We start from the raw sequence: 24203 nt of genomic DNA on the forward strand, positions 1-24203 counted from the left end.
CTTCAGACCAGAGAGGCTCCTGGAGGGGGTGGCTTTTTAATCAGCTGAAGCCATCTGGCAGGACAGGACATTCATTGCAGAAATGGTAGTCTGAAGTGTTCTAACTTGGCAGTGTTACTGAATTTCACAGAGTTTCCTGGTTTGTAGCCAAAGGGCCTCTGGTAAGGTAATCACTGGACCACAGCTCCATTCCAACTTTGCCTTCCTAACAAATATGTAACTTGGAATGACTATTCCATAGGTATAGACTCCCTGAGGTTTATGGTATCTACTCGTTTGTGAAACCATAAGAACATTGAGTTATTTCCTAAAAGCTTATTTGGGTACCCCTTAGTCCTCTTGGTAGACTCCGGGGATTTTCAGGTAACTGATTAAAACATTTTTGTTTTTACGTTTCAGGTGAAATATATATTGCTACTTGTTTGTCACATGAAAAACTTGTTCAAAGTTTAATCTTTCAATGTTTTTCAGTGAGGATGATGAAGCTGTGTGCCTTGTTTCTCATTAGTTATACTAGATTGGCAGATGTGTCAGTGTAGGAATGGACAGGGAGGAGGGTGGGGACAGGTGGTCCTTTATCAGCACTTAACACAAAAATTTGATTATAGCTATCTTATCACCACTACTTCTTGAGTCTTCAAAGTTAATAGAGGACCTGTCCAGAGTCCAAAGGTTAATATTGTTTCCAAAGAGGGTGTCACCTTGTTTATATTATAGCCCTGAATCAATTTGCAGTGCCTATGAGGTCCTAAACAGTAGGACTGGCAGGAAATTATTCATCTGTTTGGGACTTCAATAATAATATGCATAAGATCTTGTCTGAATTATTGTAGGAACAAGTGAGATGGAGAAAAATCAAGAAATTATTAATGCTTATGATCTTAGCTATAAATTATTAAATTAAAAGCGAAAAGATTGTGAATGAGAATACAATATATGTATTAAACAAGTGATTTAAGGGAATCTCTTGAACCTCTCTTGGTTTCTTGTATTATTTTTAGGACTTAATCTATTTGAGGTGGAATATTGATAAACATGAATTATGTCTTAATTTCATGATAATGTTACTTAATCCTTTGATGCTAGGACACTATGCAATACAAGGCTGTTTCTCCCCCTCCTACTCTTTTCCAGGTGGTCTACGAGGGGTAGCACGAGGTGGGCTAGCAGGACTAACGCTTACCAGCCTCTATGCACTATATAACAACTGGGAGCACATGAAAGGCTCCTTACTCCAACAGTCACTCTGAAGATTTCGCCAACTTATGAGTGGAGGACACTTTAGTAGTCATCCAGATCAATTTATATGTCAGTCTGGAGTTGCTCTCTCTTCCTACAATTAGTTTGAAAAATCGGAGATTCCAGTTTGCTGTGGTAAAGATCACGTGTGGTTGACCAGGACTGGCATCCTGCTAGCCAGAGTGGAAGCCCAAACTCCTCTGGTGGCTGAGTAATGTGGTTCTTCCCTACCCCCTCTGAACTGAAAAACTACTTAGAGGATTCAGGTCATGATTGTTGTCTATACCGTATCCCCACATTTATTTAATGATCTGAAACTGTAATGTTGCCTTGTATTTCCAATAAAGGGTGAAAATAGAACCGAAGTGTAAACACAGTGTTTCTATTTAAAAGCATTTTTCTGGATATAAAGTGAAAGTTATTCTTAGCATTTTTGTCTGCCCCAACTGGCCAACTCATTTTCTTGGTTGTGTTGAAATAAAGGGTTACTTGACATCATTAACATCTAGGTTACAAATTTTCTTCAACAGAATTGACACTAAACCTCAGGATACTTGATATAAACCATCATGCTAAATTCTCACTAACTCACCTCCCTATGGAGGATAATTACAGGATAGAAACAAGCTACAGGGTTTAAGGAAGCCTTGGGAAAGCTAAAGGTGAGGGCAAGTTATTTGTTTTCTCACCTATGAAATGAAGTTAAATAAAACTGCACTGCAGGTCACACATATACATAATACATACTAAAACAACTGGTGTTTATTATGAAGGGAAAGGGTAAAGTAGGGCCTTCCTGCATGCACCCAGTAAGGACTCAGAGAGAGAGGAAAGCACTGAACCTTAGCTGAAGGCCTCTAGTTTTTTTAAAAAGAGAGTTTAATATATTTCATAAAAATTAAAAGAGCAGATCTGAAGTCTGCAGGAAAAGACTCAAAATGAAACTGGTAATATACCTAGCTTTTGCTATATTAAGATTCATAAGATACACTTGATATTTAAGTTAATATAAAAGTTCTTAGCTGTACTCCTACCCAAAGGTCACTGTGGTAGAACAGTCTGTGATAAGGCAGTTTTACAGATACACACAACTATGCCTGTTTGTGCTTTTAATGAAGGGAGGTACAAAATGCTTCAACACAAAAGAATGTTTTACATACTTATTAGCATGATGATGAATATAAAATTAGGAACACATCATTAAACTTCAAAACTACAAAGTTTCCTGCAACATAAGATAATGGAAAAGGCTCCTTAAATTTTTACCTGCCACCTTTATTATTAAAGTTCTAAGTGGTATTGGGGGAGGAGCGACGACCAAAAAATAGGTTCTTTTCAGCTGTGTTCAAGAAGTCAAATGAAGCTGTATGGCAAGGACTGTAGGACTCTGAAGTTTCTCCAAAAGGGCTTTTAGATGACCACATCACAAACTTCAAAAGTAACAGGAAAGCTGAATTTAAAACTTGTCTGAAAGCCCAGAAAGCAGCTAAGATATCTCACCTTTGAGAAGTTAAAAACATTATAAATCGCATTTCCTACAGAGATACTTTTTAAAGCATGGACGGGACTTTTAAGGATACTGGTAAAACATCAAAGTTTTCATAAAGCTTCAGTAAACACCCCAAGGCACAAGTGTTCAAAACAGCCTATTCACTAAAATGTCACTGCATTCTGAAACTTCCAAAGGTATAGGTACATTATGCTTGCAGTGAGAACATTTCATTTATTCCTAATTAAAAGCACCAGGTGTCAGACTCAGCTTCCCTTTACACAGGATGCACCAATAACCCTTAGGATAGCTAACAGTTCAAATACTACGTTTCCAACATGTCTTGCCTTTCGCTCTTTGATTGATTACTCAGCAGGAGGGCTCTTTTACCTGTGTTCAGAATATTATGAAAGTGGCTAGGACTACCCTGGATATAATCTTGAAACAATACGGAGCTCTTCTAAAAGCTCATTAGCTACTTCAATAACATTTAGATAACAGACCAAATTTGCAGTAGCTGAATCTCTTTCAAAAGAAGAAAAATAATGTAGAATCTAACATGTAAGTTAAAATGTTTTGTATAATCAATGTCAAAAATTGCCAAGATTGTTAATACATGTTGTGGTAAGAAAAAAAAATCACTATGTTGGCAAGGTTAACTATTTGTGTGAAATACACTAAACAGAAGAATCATTATTTCCACCACCAATGGAAGAAAACCCACAGCACGGGGAGCATCTAAAGGAGGACAATCAAAAGATTAGAGAAGCTTACTAGCTTTCAAATATATCAACACACTTTGATTACAGAACTATTTCATTTTTAAAACTACAGTGTTTTAATGTACTTCTAGTAACAATTCAATCTAAGGAGCTGTAGAGGCTTATGAAAAAGACCTATCCACCAAGATGCTGTTTGTTTCTAGTGTAGGGCTGAGTTAATACTTTTGTAGAAAGGAACTGAAATCACCTCAGCATCAACAGTCTTTTTCTTTTATGCAGTAACTTATAATTCGATGACTTATTTCTCTTCACTAGCTCAACTAGGCAGGAAAGGAACTAAGCTGACTGGTCAGACCCAGAAACACAATGATTTGGCAAGCTGCACAGTCACTCGGCCCATGGATATGGGATAATTTGCAGAAAAGTTGCTTGACTTGGGTTCCATTGCTTCACATCTGTAAAGAAACGTCCACAGATTAGAGTCCCTTCACTATAGGATAAAAGCAAATCTTCCCCGCCTTAAAGCTCAGACTTGTTTCTCAAGCTAATAGAATCCACAACAGGCTCTGAAAATTCCCGATAGTTATATCATCTTAAAAGGTCACTTTCAAGTATGTCCTAGTTATTTTATAAAGCAAGTTCAAGTGAAAATACCTGAAACTGTTACGATCCCCCAGCCATCATCACTTGCCTAGCACACACACCATTAACAGGACTATAGTTCAGTAAGCCAAGTGTGAATTCATATAGAAGACAAAACATTAAAAAAAAAAAAAAAAAAATTGACAAGCAGCTAAAATCTTTTTTTTTTTTTTTTTTTTTACACTAGAGACATGTACGCACCTGTAGAGGAGTTCGATACAACCACTTTTCTTTGTCTACTTTAAGCTGCATACAGGCAAAGAGGTCACAAACTGCTGGGAGGCCATAACGGTCTTGGGGAAAGTTACATTCCTCCTGTAGTGGTGAATTAAGTAATACTTCCTGCAAGAAGACAAAAGCGGTGGGTTGCTACATGACAACTGGGAGGCAAGACACCAACTTAACTCATCTGCCCAACAGTGTAGTGTCTCTAAAGAATGTGTACATGTTGGCCATTCTCTCAAATAAGCAAGAGAAAAGGTAAAATTGTTTATTAATCTTTCCCCAAAACAACCACTAAAACTGAGGTGTTGTTTTTCTTTCCTGCAGGATGGGGCCTGAAAGCCTGGAAAATGTACAAAAATTTCAGTCTGAATCAGATGTTCCAGCAAGATTAATATGCCAAATAACATTTAACATATTTCAGGATCTGGCCCATCTGCAAGATTTGGGATTAAGAAAGTATCTATCTACTAAGTATAGTTCAGATTCTGTGCTCACCTTGGCCTTCTTTCGAAGTAGCCACTTGTCTTCTCCTGAGGATAATTGGCTGAGGTTTCCTATCTGCTTTCCTGGCAAGACCCAGTCAGCTGTATTAAAAGGATGGCAGAAAGTGGCCACTGGGTTCATAGGCTTTTGCTTGCTAGCTCTGTCTTCAGTACCAAGCATTTCCTTGGGACAACCTTCTTTGCATGAGGGTGTGATGAGCCACTCTGACAAAGGGCTGTTCCTTATGACTTGGAAGGAATCCGCAATTCTAGAAGGAGCCACTGCCTTTGACATCTTAGCTTGTTGTGCTGCCTCTTTTCTGGAAGGACAGAGCCACACACTCAGGGAATCTATACACTTCTCAGACTCAGGATTTGGTTCCACAGGCATACCATTTTTGTCTTTTCCTTCTTTCTTCAGAAGCCATTTACACAGAGCTTCCTTCTCACAGTTCTCATCACACACACACTCTGCAAAGCTCGTACAGGGCTCATTGGCTTTGCACACCTCCTCCACTTTATATGGGTCCTGATGATTCTGGACAAGCCAATCCTCATTAATCATGCTGGGAATGGACGAGGGTTTCTTGGCCTCTAAGTGGTCGTTCAGGCACTTCAGATTGCCCAGGTTTTCAATCTCCACACCCTTGGGCTGGTTGCCCCGACAATTGGTACAGGAATCGGGCTTGACAAGCCAATCATTCACACTGTATGGCTCCTGGAACACCTGCAACAGGAGCTTAAACTTCCCACTGGTTTCACAGCTGCCATTCCCAGGCTTCTCCAGCTTATGGGATTCCTGAGGAGTCACCAGCCAATCAGAAAGGTCCATCTCGTCCTGCTCAAGAAGGTCCAGATCTCCAATCTTTTCAATTTCAACAGAGTATGAACTGGTAGTAGAATGGCTGTTACACTTCTGGTAAGTTGGTTTTTCGGGAACCTCTTGTTGCTGACTCTGGTGGAGCCAGTTTTCTAAGCCCTTTAGGTTGCCCCAGACTTTACCGAAGAAATTGCAGGCTCTGGCAGAAGTCTACACAAGAAGTATGCAGTATTAGTCCATAGAACATTATGGCTGCTTTGGGGTTCAATGATAAGAGTTCATTTATTTACACTCCCTAGAATTTCTAAATTTAAGTATATAAAGCCAAGGAAAGGATTTCTCTGTTGGGATATTAAAATATGTATTGAATAACAAATTTCTGCAGTTTTAAAAAAACTTAAAAATACTAAAGACAAACTAAGAGAAAGCTTTTGTAGCCTATCTGATAGAAAAGAGGCTGGTAGTTCTACATAATCAGCCTTCACAAATAAAGACAAAAATGAACAAAGGATATGATTAGGCAAGTCATCCAAGAAGGCTAATTAACCTAAAAAATATTCAACCTCCATAATCAAACTTCAAAACAAAAGTAAAATTGTTCTTTGTATCAAATTCAGAGGAAAAAAGGAACTTATAAATGATTGCCACTATTTGAGAAGTTTCAGGGAAAGATACACCTCAATATTCTGCCAAATATTCTGAATATAAATTGGTATCAACTTCCTAGAAAGCCAAACTGGCGATATGTATCAAAAGTCTTAAGGGGTATGCAGAATTATAATCTAGAAATCAATTTCTAGGATTTTACTGCTAAGGAATTAACGTGCACACACTAACTCCTGGCTGTTTAGGGGAACTGTGTTCATACCCAGAAAAACTGGAATTTCAATTATAGCCAATCAATGAAATATAGTATTATAGATTTTATGGAAGAAATTAAATGAAAGAGAAATATATTTATGCTCTACTTAGAAAAAAAATTGCTAGTCAAAACAGGATTTACAGAATCATGTTTCTGAAGTGTATGTATGCATACAAAAATGGAAGTATGTAAGTAAGAACGTTACAGTAGTTAGCTCTGCATGTTGGGGTTCTAGGTTTATATTTCTTTATAGTTCTCTGTTTTCTAAACTATCTAGAATAAAGACGCATCACTGGTGTAATAAAAGTTGCAAAAATATTTTCAGCCTAATAGCAAAAACTAATGACATAAACTAAAACCATCTACTACTCCATCTACCTCAGAAATAATAAGGCAGCAACATACCTGACTATTCTCCAAGGTCTGCTTTTGGGTGAGCCAGTCCTGGAGGTTGGTGCTGGGTATGTAAGGAGCCTGTCGAACACTGGCAGGTTTGCTTCCAAGGAGCCATTCGCTGAGAGAGACAGCGGTAGTGCTGGATGCTGACTTCTGCTAATTACATAATACTCTGCTGCTTAACAAGGCAATGCCAAATGCCATAGAAAGTTCACCCGTAAAGCAAGGGACCCAAGCTTTCTAATTTCACTGACTCTGCACAATTCACATGACTTCCCTAAGCCTCCATCTTCACAATTATAAAATAAGAAGTATAGTTCACCTCCAGGGTTGCTTTCAACTCAAAACATCTAGCATTCTATATTCACATTGCCTTAAGAATTATGAGAAGGTTGCCAAAGAGAGCTACCCCCAGGGAGCTAATGATAATGTCCTATGAACTAATTGGTAACAATCACTTTCTCTCTTAATACCCATAAAATCTCTAAATTTCTGACATTCAGTCTCAAAGGGAGTGTTTAATTGCATAAATTAACTCATTCCACTGCTGCCATTTTGCAAAAAAAATAGTAGCCAAAAAAAAAAAAAACAACCCAAAGTGATTTAGTCAAAACCCAAAAGAGGGAAGCCTGGGTGGCTCAGCGGTTTAGCGCTTGCCTTCGGCCAAGGGCATGATCCTGGAGTCCCGGGATTGAATCCCACATCAGGCTCCCTGCATGGAGCCTGCTTCTCCCTCTGCCTGTGTCTCTGCCCGTCTCTGTCGCTCATGAATAAATAAATAAAATATTTAAAAAACAATAAACATATAAACCAAGTAATAATTTAGTTACCAAAAACGAAATGACATTTACCTGTTCTGGCAATGGGATATAACCTCTTTTCTCCAGGAAAGACCCAATATTTGATGAATTAGCATGAGCAATAAGATGCTCAGGAATTTGCTATAAAATGAAAGCAAATTAATCATGTTTATTAATGTTATGCTTTCATTCCAAAAAAGTAAAATTGTAATTCCTAAATTTCAAAAATAGCAATGCATTACTATTTTACTAGAATATTCTTTACACTAAATTCGATGCCTACACAAGTAGTTATGAAATCTGAGAATTCTCTACTATATAAATATCATAAAAGAGAATTTTTTACCATAACTGGTAGTATTACTGTTTTTAACAAGGCCCAAATCAGATCATGTTTAATTTTTTATCTTAAATACCATTCAACCCATAGACTTTATAAGAACTATGTCAAGGTATCAAGAGATACAAGATGAATTCAGAAATTATTAGTGAATCAATACCATATTCCAAGAACTACCAGCCTAATGCTCTATCAGCTTAATCAGAACATGAAATTCTGTAGTTTACCAAATTTTCAAGAAAGCCACTATTCATAGTAAAATATTTTAAGACCATTTGTGAGTCCACAGGTCTGAGAAGTGCACTATGAATTATCTGAGATCAACACTACTCACGATGGTCTTAAGGGATCCAAATGTGGTGATGGCCTGGCGCAGAGCAGTTGTGTCTGCTTCAAACAGTAGGATAGTCGAATCTTCAGGTTTGAGGGTCAAATTGCCCAGTCTGGAGAAAAAATAAACAATATCTGACTACTTTTAAGGAATAACTGTTTTAATCTAAAACAAAAGCCAGGGATCCCTGGGTGGCACAGCGGTTTAGCGCCTGCCTTTGGCCCAGGGCACGATCCTGGAGACCCAGGATCGAATCCCACATCGGGCTCCCGGTGCATGGAGCCTGCTTCTCCCTCTGCCTGTGTCTCTGCCTCTCTCTCTCTCTCTCTGTGACTATCATAAATAAATAAAAATTAATAAATAAATAAATAAATAAATAAATAAATAAATAAATAAATAAAACAAAAGCCAAATTGTGAATAATCTGAAATGACTGTACTTTTCTAAGGAACTCATCAAAGGTAGAGGACTTCATTATGAACCACCAGGTATAATATTAAGCATATACATAGACTTAGGATGATCTTATTACTGGAAAACTCAAGTTAAATCCAAGACATAAAAGGAGTTACAAAATTGACTTGTTTTTGTTTTTTTTTTTTTTAAAGAATTTTTATTTATTTATTCAGAGAGACAGAGAGAGAGAGGCAGAGACACAGGCAGAGGGAGAAGTAAGCTCCACGCAGGGAGCCTGATATGGGACTCGATCCCAAAATTGACTTGTTTTTAAAAATACATCAAAAGTCAAAACAAGTAAAAAGTATCTTTACCTCTCCAGGCACACAGACACTTGATTAGCTAGATCTTTGTTTTGGGTGCACTCCAGTTGATGAATAAGACAATTGAACTGGCCCAGTAACTGTAAGAAAAAAATGAAACTATCTAGCCACAAGGTTACTAAAAGCACCAAATATATCCAAGTAAACAAACAATACTTGGTACTAAGCTTTTACCTGATCTATATTAATGGTACATTATAGGAAAGACATTCTCTGGAAAACCATACTCAAACCAATTATAGCCTTACAGCCACCTTACCCAGTAGAGCTGTTGGGCCTGCTGCTGAAGTGTCTCCTCTTTAAGCTGATAGATGAGATCTACCTGTTCATACAGCCACACCTCACGGCTTCGGAGGCATTCCAGATGACGGCTTATGCAGCTGTGAATCTGGGCTTTGACCTAGTAAACACATACCTATTAGCTTCACTACTGTTATAAGCCTAAAGAATGGTGAGTTTCTTTCTTTCTTTTTTTTTTTTTTTTAAGATTTTATTTATTTATTCATGAGAGACAAGGAGAGAGAGAAAGAAAGAGGCAGAGACATAGGCAGAGGGAGAAGCAGGCTCCATGCAGGGAGCCCGACGTGGGACTCGATCCGGGGTCTCCAGAATCACACACCCTGGGCTGCAGGCGGCGCCAAACCGCTGAGCCACCCGGGCTGCCCAAGAATGGTGAGTTTCTTAAACTTCTGAGGGTCACAAATCCTTTGGATTATCCAATCATATATATGGAACCTCTCTCCAGAAAAATACGTATCATATACTCAAAATTTTGCCTGTAATTTCGGGGTTGCAGGTCCCGGTAGCACACCCATGGAACCACCAAAGGCCCACAGACCCAGTTTAAGAATTTCAGCCACAAAAGCTCTAAATCCTCCTTCCATACCCCATCCATCCAAAGAGGAGCGGGTTTATTTGGGTGGCCTGAAATAATCAAGAAAAAAATAAAAAGGATATGTAATACTGATCCCCTAAGTTTTTCATAGAATTTGAAAACATATATAGTCTTACAAATTTGTCAGTGGAGTAAGATAGAAGTATTAACTTAATGGCTAGCTAGCCCTTGTCTCTTTTCTCACTCTATGAATGAGCAAGCCAGTTATATTAGGCCAATTAAATAAAGAGATGTGCCACTACATGTCAACAGCCAGAAGACCGGTGGGGCAGAGTTTAAGTAAACCTGTAAACTAAATGTTTCTGAAAGCAGAAGTAGTGATTCAAAAAAGAACAAAAATAAAAAATCCAAAGGAGAGTGCTCATTTCAGCAACATATATACTAAAAATCCAAAGGAGAGAAGTCAAAACACCTATAATTATCCATGAGAATCCGCATGAGAAACTATTTTAAAACAAAATTTTTCTATAATAAAGTTGTATTTCAAAATCATGTAATACTTGGTCTTCCCACTCACCAACAGAATATTAGGCCAAGGGAACAAAGAGATTTCATTTTGACTTGATTCAACAGATAAAGTGATTTACATTACATGCCACCAACAAAGCCATGCCACCACGAAGTTAAAAGCTGGTAGAGGCCATGATGCAGCACCATCCTTTATGCATCAAGGACACAGCTGAGCAGAATACTCATTCATTTTGTTATTTTTTTATTGATGGCAGTGCTTGGCACAGGGACCACAAAGAGGAGCAATTAAAAAATGCATGCTGAACTGAAATCTTTGAGGTGGCACAAGGTTTTCCAGACTCTTCTACCATCTGTTTAATTTCCTTTGGGAATCAAAGGCACCAACATTTCAGGCATACCAAACAAGACATGGGGTGTAACCTGGTTAGCACAGAGAAGCAAAGTCCTTAGCCATGCTCTAACCAGCCCTGTGCTAAAAACCCAGACAAGAGAAGAAAAAAGCGCACATCACACCTCTTGTAAGTTATCTTTAATTTGCTGTTCAGCCCGGAGAACTCCACCAATAGCAAGCTCCAAGTCCCTCCGTGCATCACAACACCTCAAAAGGGGTTCTCTATTACTGGAGCGGCCACTCTGGTCCTGTGAGGTACTCATTCTGCTCACTGTTCCTGTGAGAGGAAAAAAAGAAAAATCTAAATTGCACTGTAATTTCAACCAAAAACCACCTTTCAAACATGCCCCAAATGATCATTCCAATGAGCTCTCAATTACTAACTTACTTAGATCACTTCCAAAACAGGACCCGGCACATAGTGTACTCTTAATAAATACTGCTTCTTCTTCCCTGCCCACCACTACTGCATTCCTCCATACAATTCTATGCATCTACTTTAGTGATACTTTACATGTAAACAGATTATTCCTAAAAAACAAACAACCCACTAATTTTCCAGAACTGATAGGGCATATAGCCTCCAGAAAGTTAAAAGAACACTACAGTGTAAGTTTCTGTTTATGAAACACATGAAGTCATAGGGGGCATATGTTCTTGTTTTACAGATTTAGAGGTGAAGACTTAAAAGGTCTAGAAGGATCCATAATCACTCTGAAAAGCAGCTACAAACCAATAACTTGGTAAACAGTTTAGAACACTGTTTAGATCTAGCATTTACCTGGACTGGGAAATGGAAATTTTAAATTATTTTCTTTTAGGTAGAACTTTGTTTTTTTAAACTTAGGAAGAATTTAGGAATGGTTTCAGAGCTAGGAAGCTCTCAAGAGTGTAAATCTAACAAAATAATTTCATAGTATTCTAATATAAGGGAGATGCTCACAGACATTGGTGTGGGAAACTACAAAGTTTTCTAATAATCTTGGGCTTACAAGAGATAAGAAATAGAATTGGAAAGAACAGCACACAACCAATGATATACTGAGACTGAGAAGAATGTAAGAAAAACCATGAAACCAAGCTTGATAATAACTGTTGGAAGAGGGACATCTGGGTGGCTCAGTGGTTGAGCATCTGCTTTTGGCTCAGGTCATGATCCCAGAGTCGGAGTCGTGGGATCAAGTTCCATACGGGGCTCCCTGCAGAGAGCCTGCTTCTCCCTTGGCCTGTGTCTCTGTCTCTGTGTCTCTCAAAAATAAATAAAATATTTTTTAAAACACTAGAAGAAGTCTGGTGTCTATCTTGGATAGATCTAGAATCAGAGATGGTTTCTCAACATTTAGAAAAAAACAGTAATCAATGTAGCTCAGCATGTGTTCACATAGCCCTATGACACCAGAGTTATTTCCTTCTTGGACAGTTTTACTAAACTGGCCATTCAATGCAATCCTGTGGCCACAGTCTATCTGGATGCTCAACACATGATCTGTGACAAGGATATATCCTATCTTTGGGGATAAAGTGAATATGAGCTAAAAAGAAGTACAACTAAATGGAATCCGAAGATTATTTTTTACAAACAACTCAAAAAGTCACAGACTGGGGATCCCTGGGTGGCACAGCGGTTTGGCGCCTGCCTTTGGCCCAGGGCGCGATCCTGGAGACCCAGGATCAAATCCCACGTCGGGCTCCCGGTGCATGGAGCCTGCTTCTCCCTCTGCCTATGTCTCTGCCTCTCTCTCTCTCTGTGTGTGTGACTATCATAAATAAATAAATAAATAAATAAATAAATAAATAAATAAATAAATAAATAATTTTTTAAAAATTTAAAAAAAAAGTCACAGACTGAAGCCCATCTGTAAAGTTTTGAGGTATGTTTTCCCTAATTACTCACCTGTTTTCCCTAATTACATGGATAAAAACAGAAAGCAGATACGACAGTCACAGTTAACAAAGGACTTTGATAAAAACATTCTACATACCTGTAAAATGAAAATGTAAATGTTTAAAACTTGAATGGGGGATGACAAGGTGGAAGAGAATAAAGTGTATTTTAAAAGGATGAAGACTTAGTTGAAAGTAACCTCTATATGAGTTAGCACTGTGCTGGGTCTGAGAGAAAAATAACACCATTTGCATTTACAACATATAGCATATATGTATAGTATATACATATAGTATAGCATTTGTCATAGGACTAACCTGTTCCATGTCTATTAAACTAAATTTGAAATTTCTTTCTGAATAACACACTTTAGAATAGACATTTAGAAAAGGAAAAGGGACTTTAAAACCATGAAAAATTACTCCAGAAGGGAAGCTGTTTAGCCTAGATAAGAGAAGTCTCTGGGAGGACATGATTACAACAAGTAACCTATCAAAAGATTTGTTCAGGATCACCCAAAGAGGGTAGAGGAGGATTAACAGGAGACATCTGAGGCAGTATGTGAAAGAACTTCCTATCAGTTCTGGAGGCACCGACCTCCTCTGAGAAGCCAGCTTTTGGCTAAACAGCAGCCTAGCCAGTGTAGTGTGGAGAGTCCCCCAGATGGCTGACTCCTCCTCTGAGAGGACGCGAACTCTGGCCTAGACTGCATATTCAAGCCTAGGTTTAGGACCAGACAGCTAGCTAGAAGCTGGAAAGGAATAAAGGCGGTATCATCCTCACCCTCAAAAATAAAATGATGGGAGGAAGAAGCCTAACAGGCTCCACAGTGAGGAACTAGAGATCCTCTAGGAATCTTAAAGATTTGGGAAACTGTAATTTCTGTTATTTTGTTACGTCAGTCTGTTTCCCCATAATGACCTCTAGAAAGGAAAGGCCTCCTTAACTAAATTTGATAGGAATCCCTGTGGAAATTTTTCCTAACACATATGTTAACACTTGGTGCACTCTGTAGGAACTTTGAAAAATACCTGTACAACACAAGTGAAGTGTTGCCTTATACTTGAGAGCTGGAGTGTCACCTCATTACAAGTTGCTTCACTTTGCACTTAAAAGTTATACGTAAAGCATGTTTAGCTGTCTTTCTAATTATTAACCAACTTTCACCTATGCCAAGTTTCCCATTCTTAAGTCCTCACCATTTGTGTGGCATTCCACAATATCTGGCACAGTGTAAATGTAATCAATAAAATTAAATTAAAATGCACTTCACAATGTCAAACCCCAGAGCTCTAGATCACACAGGTGGCAAATTCAAATGCATATAAGTGCTGACTGTTATTATTAAATCCCTAAAGTAGGTCTTCTAAACTCAATCACAAGTACTATACAAACTGTCTAACAAGAACAATGGGCAGCCAGGGTGGCTCAGCGGTTTAGTGCCGCCTTCAGCCCAGGGCGTGATCCTGGAGACCCAGGATGAGTTCCGTGTGGGGCTTCCTGCATGGAGCCTGTTCCTCCCTGTGCCTGTATCTCTGCCTCTATCTCTCTCTGTGTGTCTCTCATGAATAAATAAATAAAGTCTTTAAAAAAAAAAAAAAACTGTCTAACAAGAACAAAATATGGCAAAACTATACAAACTGGGTTTGCTCCTTATCAGCTATGGACAGAAGCAGGATGAGATTTAAGTTACAAAACTCATTTCCCCCATATTTATCACATTTTCAAATTAAAATAAGTGTTATCCTTCAAAACAGTAATCTTGTTAAGAATAAGGATCTTTAGAGCCCATCCGTTCAGCCACTAAGAAATCCTTTTTTTTTTTTTTTTTAAAGACTTTGTTTATTTATTCATGAGAGACACACAGAGAGAGGCAGAGACACAGGCAGAGGGAGAAGCAGGCTCCATGCAGGGAGGCCGACGTGGGACTCGATCCCGGGTCTCCAGGACCATGCCCTGAGCCAAAGGCAGACGCTTAACCACTAAGCTACCCTCAACTGCTGAGCTACCGAGGCGTCCCAGAAATCCTGTTTCATTTCTTTATGATCAATCCCCGGATGCTTGTCTCTGCTGCCTTTGGCTGTGCCCCTTTGCCTCCCTGTGGGGCAGTGGAGGGGCAGTCAGCTTCTCTAGCCTAGATCCCAAGAAAGCAGTTATGCAAACACTTGCCTTTTTGTACTGCAGTGAGGAGGAAGCCCTCAGAACTAGAATTAAGAATCCACTATAGGAGTGAACTCAAATCACAATGAGGTGAAGCCTGACCTACCTTTATGAAATACCACGTCCAAAGAGACTTGTGGGAGGTAAATAGTTCACACAGCCATTTTCAACAATTTACCATTTATTTCAGGTTCCAGAGCCAGTGCAGCAAGCATGACAGTTAAGAGGTTACCCTGGAAGCGGGGGTGGGGGTGGGGTGAGCAGTGGCGAGGCGTTTAACAAATGGAGTTCTTCATCTGCCAACATAAAACCCATGGGCTGGTTGCTTACTTCTCTAAACCTCCACTTCCTCTGGAAACAAGAGACAGCGACAGTAGCTACAAATGGCTACAGAGAAGCTGAAGTGAGACATTATCAGCCTGCGGCACTTAATCCAACCCCTGCACTCTGCACTTTTTAACACTATTGTTAGGTTTAGTTGAGTTATTGGGACTTTAGGAACCATCACCCCTGGATTAGAGACAGCAGCACTGAAGCTAGAAAAGGCTTTGAAGTGAAGAGGCCTTGACTCAGAATCATTAGGCCATTTATCAATGCTATGACCTTGGGCCATTTGCCCTTTTAGAACCTAAACCCTAATTCCTAAATCAAGATAATACCCACCTTGCAGATTTAGGGGTAAGGATGTGGTACTTGTTTAACAGATAGTAGTTCCCTATCGAATCTTTCACTATACAATATAGCAAAAGGCAAACAGTTTTTATGGCAAAAACTCAATAGTCTAAACCCTGTACTTACCAAGTATGCACACTATTGTCTGGTTTCTTACCTGTAAAAGGACTGGACCAAATCAGCTCTAATTCCAAAATTCAAATCAATGAAAGACTATTTAAAAATGTCTTTTCCTCTTCATCTTTGTAATCCAAACCACTGCCCCCACCTTCAAAAGAAGACTGCTTAAATGTGTATCTTTTGAGACAAAGTAAAAAGTTTAAATGCTTCTGAAACTTCCCTACCTCTAGGATTCCTGTCCTAAATTTAGGGCAGGAGGAAGAAAGAGGGAGAGACACATGCACTCCTCAAATAAAGCTCCAGGAAAACCTAGAGCTTTCCCCAAAGAGGAGTTCTATAAACTATATATGCAATCTTTGCATAGTGTTTTACACAAATCTAGTTATGAAATCCAAAGATCATGAAACCAGAATTAAGTAACTAACCACAAATGAAGCTCTATCGTTATCGTGTGCTTTAACCATAAAATTTCGAAAAAGCTATAACCCTCTTGTGACCCACATAAAACCACAACTTAAAGTACAAAAATTTAGCCATCTCTTTAGTAGACTATTCTCATTTTATAGATAAAGCCACTAAGGCCCAGACAGTTTAAACCACTCATTTAAAGGGCCACAGCCATAACAGGTTTGAGTTTAGAACTAAGGTTTCTAAGGTCTAGTCCTGGATGCTCTCTGACCAGCTTGTTCTTCCTTTTTTTAGTGTATTATCACCCACAAATTACTTGTATTTGCCAATACTATAGTTTGAAATTAACATTCAAAAAAAAAATTCCAATGGAGTACTATTGGAATAATTTCCATTAAGATTCTGTGCATTTTCATAGTCCTCGATAAAGTAAGACAATTTCTTAGAATTTTCTTCCTTGGATAATGCTAACAAAATAAATAGTACCCGTGCATGTCAAGACAGTTTCAGAATAATCTAAACACTGCCAAATGCCAGTGCCAAGTACGAAGGACAAGAGCAAGAGTCCTGGATTCTGACCCCACATCTGTATCATAATCACGCAAAGTTCCATTTGTCTGTCTGAATGAAAGCTTAAACCATGTCAAGGCCTTTCAGGTTTCACTGTTTTGCCACCTTTCCCACCTGCCCCTTTCCAAAAAAAAAAAAAAAAAAAAAAAAAGGTTTTCCACTTCTCAGTTATTTTCCTGGCTTCCAAGTCATTGCTAGAAGCCGATGTTCTAAAAAGCAACCCAAAGCATACATCTATGTTCTCTGGATTACTAAATTTGAAATATTGCCAATGTGGTTATCTTTGATGAGACATCTATTAGACTGTACAAATTTTCAGGAAAAAAAATGATAAAGTAATTAATATTCCACATCACCTTGAGACATTCCTTCACACGTTCTTTATTGTCAAAAAAAAAAAAAAAAAAAAGCTTATTTCACAATTCATTAACTCAAAGGCTATACATATCTTACCCTAGCCCCAAAACACTTTTAATTCCTTATCAACACAAGTATTTTTGAAATTCAGGATGATTCTCCATAATTTTTTTCACACCTCGCAATAAAGGCTAATACCTGAAGAGACTTAAAATACGATAACAATGAAATCACGGTATCATATTCTAAGATGAACACTTCAGAGTTTACTGCGCTATTTGTCTACCTTTACAGCACATCAACTTTCCGAAGCAGTAACTGCAAACTGACCACAAAATTCCCCACCTAATGCCAAATAAGACTTTTCTAGCTCAAAAGCAACGATGATTCATGCAACTTTCCAGGTCCCCAACACTTTGTAAGAGCACAGCTGCTCCACGAAGCCGCAGTCCGCAGGGCGAGCGCTCCGCACGCAGGCGCCAGCCCGGGCCGCAGCGCCCCTTCCCCAGCCCAGCGTGGCGAGCCGACTCCGAGCGCCCCTGCCGCGGTCCGGGGCTGCCCACGTACCTGCAGGCTGGGCCTGCGCCGCACGACCTCCTGGGCGCGCCGAAGACCGCTTTATCCCCAACTGGGCTGGCGAAGGTCCCCGAGCCCACGCGCCGCGCGCCCCCGCGCCCGCGTCTGGCGGCCCCGGCGGCCGGGAGCGCGCACGTCGGCGCCCGGGACGCTCGGGAGGTTCCGCCCACTCGGGCACCTCCCCCCTCCCCCCTCCCCCCTCCCCGCCCCCCGCCCCCCAGGAGCTCCCGCCCCGCCCTGCCGCTTGCCGAAGCCAGCTCCCGGAGCCCCCAGAAGCCAGGGCTCCCCTCCACCTCCCCTCGGCCCTTCTGCCCCAGCTCTTGGCCTCTATCCACCCTGTTCCGCGCCCCAAGTCGTCAAGACGGCTACGACTTCAGGGTTTTGCTGCTTATCACTACAGAGAAGTAACAACCGTGGGGCTTCTGAAGGCTTACCGCGTTATTCCTGGAATGTCCCTGCCGGGTAGTTTATGCCTCCTGAGATCACCACTGTCAGCCCCGCTGGGGTTCAGCCCTCGCCTCTTGTTCCAAGTGTCCATTATTACTGTCTCCAACTCAATTGTTGTCTCCAACAATTATATGTAAAATGTTTAGGGCAGTACCTGCCATATACAGTATTCCTATCTGATTATCGTGATCATGGTACAGTACATTTAGTTTGGTGCCCTTTTCTGCAAAATCACCCTTATTGCCTGCATATCCAATCAGGCCAGCAGACAAAATCTAGACAGCGCTAGTCATTGCCTTTCAATCAATTTTATTAATGTAAAATACTTGCTCTTGTCTATTCACAAACTATTTTTGTAAATAGTAAGAGTAAAGCAAAACCACACAACAAAAAGCAAAAGACACTCCAGGCCATCACCTCCAATTAAGCATCCCTCAGATTTCAGATGAATAGTCTGTGGAGGCGCCTGTCTTATCTATGCTGCACAAGGTTTCTGGGATCCCATTTCAGATAGTCATTACCAAACATTTCAGACAGTCACTACCAAAAGTTATGAGAAAACAATTTCTTCTCTATTGGATAACACATTTTGTAAAGATTTAAAAAAAAAAAAAAAAACAACACAGGACATCCCGGGTGGCTCAGTGGTTTAGCGCCACCTTTGGCCCAGGGCGTCATCGTGGAGTCCTGGGATCGAGTCCCTGCATGGAGTCTGCTTCTCCCTCTACCTGTGCCTCTGCCTCTCTCTCTGTCTCTCATGAATAAAAAAAAAAATATTAAAAAACAAACAAACAAACAAACAGGGGCTCCTGGGTGGCTTAGTCAGTTAAGCCTGCCTTCTGCTTATGCCATGATCTCAGGGTCCTGGGATGGAGTCCCTCATTGGGCTCCCTGCTAGGCAGAAAGCCTGCTTCTCCCTCTCCACCCTGACCATGCTCTCTCTTGCTACCTCTGTTGCTATCTCTGTCTCTCTCAAATAAATAAAATCTAAAAAAAAAAAAAAAAAAAAAGACATACTTCTAAATGATGGAAGTTTAAATTTTGTGGACTTTTGTACTTTAAACGGCTAGAAAAGAGGAATTTTCAGTCTATTAAAACATAACTGATGTCAAGAAGAACTTTCATCTTTAGGTGCCCCTACAAAATACTCACAATGTAAATAAATACAATAGAAACTGTGTTGACCATCACCTACATAACCAATTGTCTCTACGCCCTCTCTAAAAGATCCTGACCCACACCTCCACACACTAAATAATCCAGCTCTCCCTCACTTGAATTCCTGAGTTACTGAGAGTCAGTGTTTGTTCTATCAGCTTATTCCAGCTGTAGTTGTCACTACAATGATGTGATTTATTCCAAATTACGTAAAGACTGGAGGAAAAAATAATAAAAATCTAGAAGAATTCTACATTCAAACCACTTTGCATGCTCCTCTTTTCTCCCTTAGGCTTCATTATTTGCCCTTATATCTTTATGTTTACATTCTAAGGGGGATTTTACCTCTCTTCTGCTTCAAGATTTCTATGCTGTCTCAGAACGAGAACCATCCACTCCTAGTAGGTCATCTCATTTAAAGAGGATGTAAACTCCCCACTTGCCTGTAGGATAAAGTCCAAATTTCTTATAAAAGGAATAAAGTTCTCTATTTTCTCACTCCAACATGATTTTCCTGCCATCTCCTCAGAGCAGCCCCCACACTGTAACCTGCTACACAGCTCTTCCATTCACAGCCTAGGCTGGTTTACCTGTCCAGCTTGGCTCTCCCAGTTCTCGCTGCCAGCAATACCAGTTCCCTTCTCCTTACCTGTCCACTTTTCTAACTATGCTCAAGTCACCACCACTATGAAGACTTTCTGGCCAAGCACCCCTCTCCTCAATAGTTTTGGCCAACAGAGTTTGCTGCTCCTTCCTCTGGACCCACTCTAATCTATACAGGTTTCCAGCGTGAGACCTGTAACATGTTACTCTAATTACACAGTACATGTCTGCCTCCTTAGCTTGAGATTCTCAAGAGAAGGTACAATGACTTATTTGGCTTTGTACACTCTAATGCTGAACAGAGTCTGGTAAGGGTATTTTGGCTTACCAAACCCCTTCACACTCTACGTGCTCTATTGAATTGACAAAGAATGGTGTCCCTAAAGTTGTGCAATGCTGTAACCCTAAATTCAACAGAGACTTAATGTGTATGTTTGAGAAATGAATAAATGATAAACAGACGTTCAAGTTCAGACTAGCCACGATAAGAATAGTATAGTTCTTCTTTAAACATAGATAATCAACTTGATGTCACAGTAAGGCCTGCATTCAGGATGGTTTTTCAGAGGTGGAAATGTTTCTAGTGTTACTATTTTTAGTTTTCTTTCAAACAAGACAAAACTGGCAAGGGTACTGCCACTGAAACCATGATCCCAGGACAGGCACTGAGACAAAGCATCTTTCCTCAGGCAAACCCGTCAAAGTTTAGCTATGCAGATTCACAAACATCAGGAAGTCTGTAAGTTAAAGAGGAAATATTAACTTATCTACAGCCAACTCAGGATTTTTTTTCCTTCAGATTTGCAGTACCACAGAAATTCTAGCTGACATCACAAAAGATTGGTAGGCTTTCAGAACTGGGACTCTGTCCTATTTTCAACTTGAAACTTCTGGTCATAATACAGTAAATGATAGGAAAACATACTGCTTATCTACCATCCCAGTGATAATACTATTTTAGAGGATCCCTGGGTGGCTTAGTGGTTTAGCGCCTGCCTTCGGCCCAGGGCGTGATCCTGGAGTCCCAGGATCGAGTCCCACATTGGGCTCCCTGCATGGAACCTGCTTCTCCCTCTGCCTGTGTCTCTGCCTCTCTCTCTCTGTGTGCCTCTCATGAATAAATAAATAAATAAAATCTTTTTTAAAAAATACTATTTTATCTCTGATTTTATAGTAAGTATCTTACGGTTTTTCCCATAGGAAGTGAACAAGTAATATAATATTATCCCTTCTCTAAAGCCTGGGGTACTAGCAATAATGCTAAAATTAAATTCAAAATATACCTTAGATTATGTTCTTATGAAATCAGTAATTGTCCTAGTATTAAAAGACTTAACTTCTTATCTATGATCAAACTGACAATCAAAAACTTTTTAACCTATTATTCATTCCTACACTGAACCAAATTGTCACATTTGTAGAGCACTGTAGGAAAGGCTGGATAAGAGGAATAGTGAGGCTCAAAAGGGTTCCCAAACATTTTTCCAGCACCAGAGAGGAACATCTTGATTCCACTGAATAATTAAGCCAGGTAAAATCAGGGAGGATGACTTGGGATAAGTATGGTTAACAGAATTAGACTGAATCATTCACATCAGGAGCAAAAAGAGCACCCTCAAAATGACTATTTTATGGGTGCCTGGGTGGCTCAGTCAGTTAAGCATCTGCCTTCAGGTCAGGTCATGATCCCAGGGTCCTGGGATGGAGCCCCATGTCTTTGGGCTCAGCGGGAAGCCTGCTTCTTCCTCTTCCCTCTGCCCCTCCCCCGCCGCTTGTGCTCCTATTCTGTCAAATAAATAAATAAAATCTTTTTTTAAAAAAGGTGAAACATTGTTCAAAAAAAATAACTATTTTATTCACTTGCCTGTGAATCTACCTAATTCAAAGAGGGTGAATACCATGTCAGGCTCTGAGGTATTGTAGGTTAGGTGGGATATTTATAAGTTATGATTGAATGTTATAATTTAATAAGCAAAGACAAGCTGAGAACTATATGGCAGCTCCTCCAACAAGCATACTATTTAAAAACACTATTTAAAGCTACTCACCAGAAGAAAAGTACTCAACTTTGCCCCCATATGAGCCTAGGCCACTCAACTTGTCTGTGTGCTATATGTTGAAACAAAGTATCAAGACATATCCATAATGAAAACAAAGCCAAAAGGAAAGTTGTGGACAAGTCTTTATTCTCTGAGGCTCAATATACTTCCTTTGAAAAAGTCCAAGATTGATAGTTTTTTAATTTATTATGTTAATTCTAGTATAGTTAACATATGGTGTTATGTTAGTTTCCAGTGTACAATATGATTTAACAATTCCATATATTACCTAGTGTTCATTATGATAAGTATACTCTTAGTCTCCCAAAAATTAATATATGTAAAGCACTGAGAATAATTCCTGACACATAGTAAGAGGTATATCCCCCATTATCCAAAAGTAGAGCATTTCTATGAGGATTTCTGATTACCTGACGATCTATCTTTCTAACAGATGCACAAAATACATTGAGATAAAGCACTAATCCTCAGAAACACAGTTCAAAGCTATGGTGGCTTGATGTTGAGATGCTAAGTGTAGCTTCCAGGGAAGGACCTTGGTGGAGCCACTCTAGCTGCTGGGGTGCATAATGCCTCTAATAATGACTCACTGCAAAACAAATGCTGAACACCACTTTTGCTTTTTGCCCTTTTTTGTAAAAGTAAAAATCCTCTTTGGAAACAGATACAAATGCAGGTCTTTCATAAAAGTAAAGTGACGTAACAAAAGCTTTAAAAAAGCAGGAGGGGGGCGTTTGGGTGGCTCAGTTGGTTAAACATCTGCCTTTGGCTCAGGTCATGATCCCAGGGTCCTGGGATAGAGCCTCATGTCAGGCTCCCTCCTCAGTGGGGAGCCTCCTTCTTCCTCTCCCTCTGCTGCTCCCCCTGCTGGTGCTCTCTCTCTCTCTCTCTCTCTCTCAAAGAAATAAATTAAATCTTTAAAAAAAAAAAAAAAAAAGCAGTGGATACGTGTAGCTATTTTTAATAAAAACCTTTTAGAAAAAGCAGTGGATACATGTAGCTATTTTTACTACTTTTGGTCAGATAATGGGTACCATAATAAAGGAAGACATTTTATTACGTAGCTCATCAATTTAATAAGTCACCATTATCTCTCCCAGTTTCCTGACTGCTGCCCACTCCTCCCTCCTCACCTACTCTTTCTTCTCTTTGCTTGCTCAGTTCAGTCACAATTGTCTCCTTGTGGCTCCTACAGCATTCCAAGGATGCTTCTACCTCAGGGCCCTTGCACTCTCCTCCAGATATGCTTATGCCCACTTGTTCACTTGCTTAGAGTGTCTTTTCAGTGAAGCCATTCCTCACAATCCTATACAAAATAAATCTTCCTTCCACAAACTCCCCCTTAATATATTTTATTTTTCTCCATAGTACTTATCACCATCTGACATGTAGAAACCATTTATTTTCTGAACCCACTTCAGAAAACACACTAGAAAGTAAGTTCCCCAGAGGAAGGAACTTTGTCATTTTGTTCACTGTTATATAGTAGATGTTCCATAAATATTTGTTGAATGAATTCAACAAATATTTAATGTATCTATGTGCCAAGGGCTTTTTTTTTTTTTTTACACATTATTTCATTTTAGTCTCCCAAACATTTAAAGATTTTATTTATTCATTCATGAGACACACACAGAGAGAGGTAGAGACATAGGCAGAGGGAGAAGCAGGCTCCCCATGGGGAGCCTGATGTGATACTCCATCCCAGGACCCCAGGATCACCACCTGAGCCAAAGGCAGATGCTCAACCACTGAGCCACCCAAGTGCCCCCAAACATTGATTTTTTTTTAAAGATTTTATTTATTGGGCAGCCCTGGTGGCACAGCAGTTTAGCACCGCAGCCCGGGGTGTGATCCTGGAGACCTGGGATCGAGTCCCACATCGGGGTCCCTGCATGGAGCCTGCTTCTTCCTCTGCCTGTGTCTCTGCCTCTGTCTCTCTGAATAAATAAATAAATAAATCTTTAAAAAAAGATTTTATTTATTTATGAGAGTGCGTGCACACAGAGGGAGAGGAAGAAGCAGACTCCTTGCTAAGCAGGGAGCCCAATGCAGGGCTAGATCCCAGGACCCTGAGATGAGGAGTCGAAAGATGACCTGAGCTGAAGGCAGATGCTTAACCAACTGAGCCACCCAGGCGTTCCCCCCGCCCCCCCCCCACCTCAAACATTTAAAGTACATATTATCACCACAATTTAAAAAATAAAGAACCTAACGCCTGATGAAGTTAAATATATATTACCTATAATCACAGGCTTCCAAGTAGCGGGGTCAAGATTTAATCCCAGGTCTGAGTCTAAAGT

The 24203-nt window shown here is 39.8% G+C and overlaps 2 protein-coding genes across 8 annotated transcripts in view; one reads left to right on the forward strand and one right to left on the reverse strand.

Moving 5' to 3' along the window:
* Window positions 1-1604, forward strand: part of LOC486776 (mitochondrial import inner membrane translocase subunit Tim23) — a 33726-nt gene extending 32122 nt beyond the window's left edge. The window contains exon 7 of the mRNA XM_038578089.1: window positions 1135-1604. Coding sequence (XP_038434017.1) covers window positions 1135-1250 — 116 coding nt within the window. The 3' untranslated portion in view covers window positions 1251-1604. The remainder of the gene's footprint in view (window positions 1-1134) is intronic.
* A 708-nt stretch (window positions 1605-2312) lies between these two features.
* NCOA4 (nuclear receptor coactivator 4) overlaps window positions 2313-24203 on the reverse strand; it is a 66084-nt gene continuing 44193 nt past the window's right edge. For 4 of the 7 annotated variants that reach the window (XM_038578083.1, XM_038578082.1, XM_038578087.1 and 1 more), the window contains 9 exons: window positions 11007-11161; window positions 9387-9527; window positions 9119-9207; window positions 8352-8460; window positions 7729-7818; window positions 6887-7033; window positions 4813-5829; window positions 4294-4434; window positions 2313-3905 (listed from right to left, as the gene is read on the reverse strand). In XM_038578083.1, the coding sequence (XP_038434011.1) occupies window positions 3900-3905; window positions 4294-4434; window positions 4813-5829; window positions 6887-7033; window positions 7729-7818; window positions 8352-8460; window positions 9119-9207; window positions 9387-9527; window positions 11007-11161 (1895 nt within the window). In that variant the 3' untranslated portion in view covers window positions 2313-3899. Of the gene's footprint in view, window positions 3906-4293; window positions 4435-4812; window positions 5830-6886; window positions 7034-7728; window positions 7819-8351; window positions 8461-9118; window positions 9208-9386; window positions 9528-11006; window positions 11162-17623; window positions 17750-24203 lie in introns of those variants that run through there. The other 3 variants (XM_038578084.1, XM_038578088.1, XM_038578086.1) reach the window with 2 other exon arrangements.

This window comes from Canis lupus, chromosome 28 (genome assembly GCF_011100685.1).
Source record: "Canis lupus familiaris isolate Mischka breed German Shepherd chromosome 28, alternate assembly UU_Cfam_GSD_1.0, whole genome shotgun sequence".
NCBI lineage: Eukaryota > Metazoa > Chordata > Mammalia > Carnivora > Canidae > Canis > Canis lupus.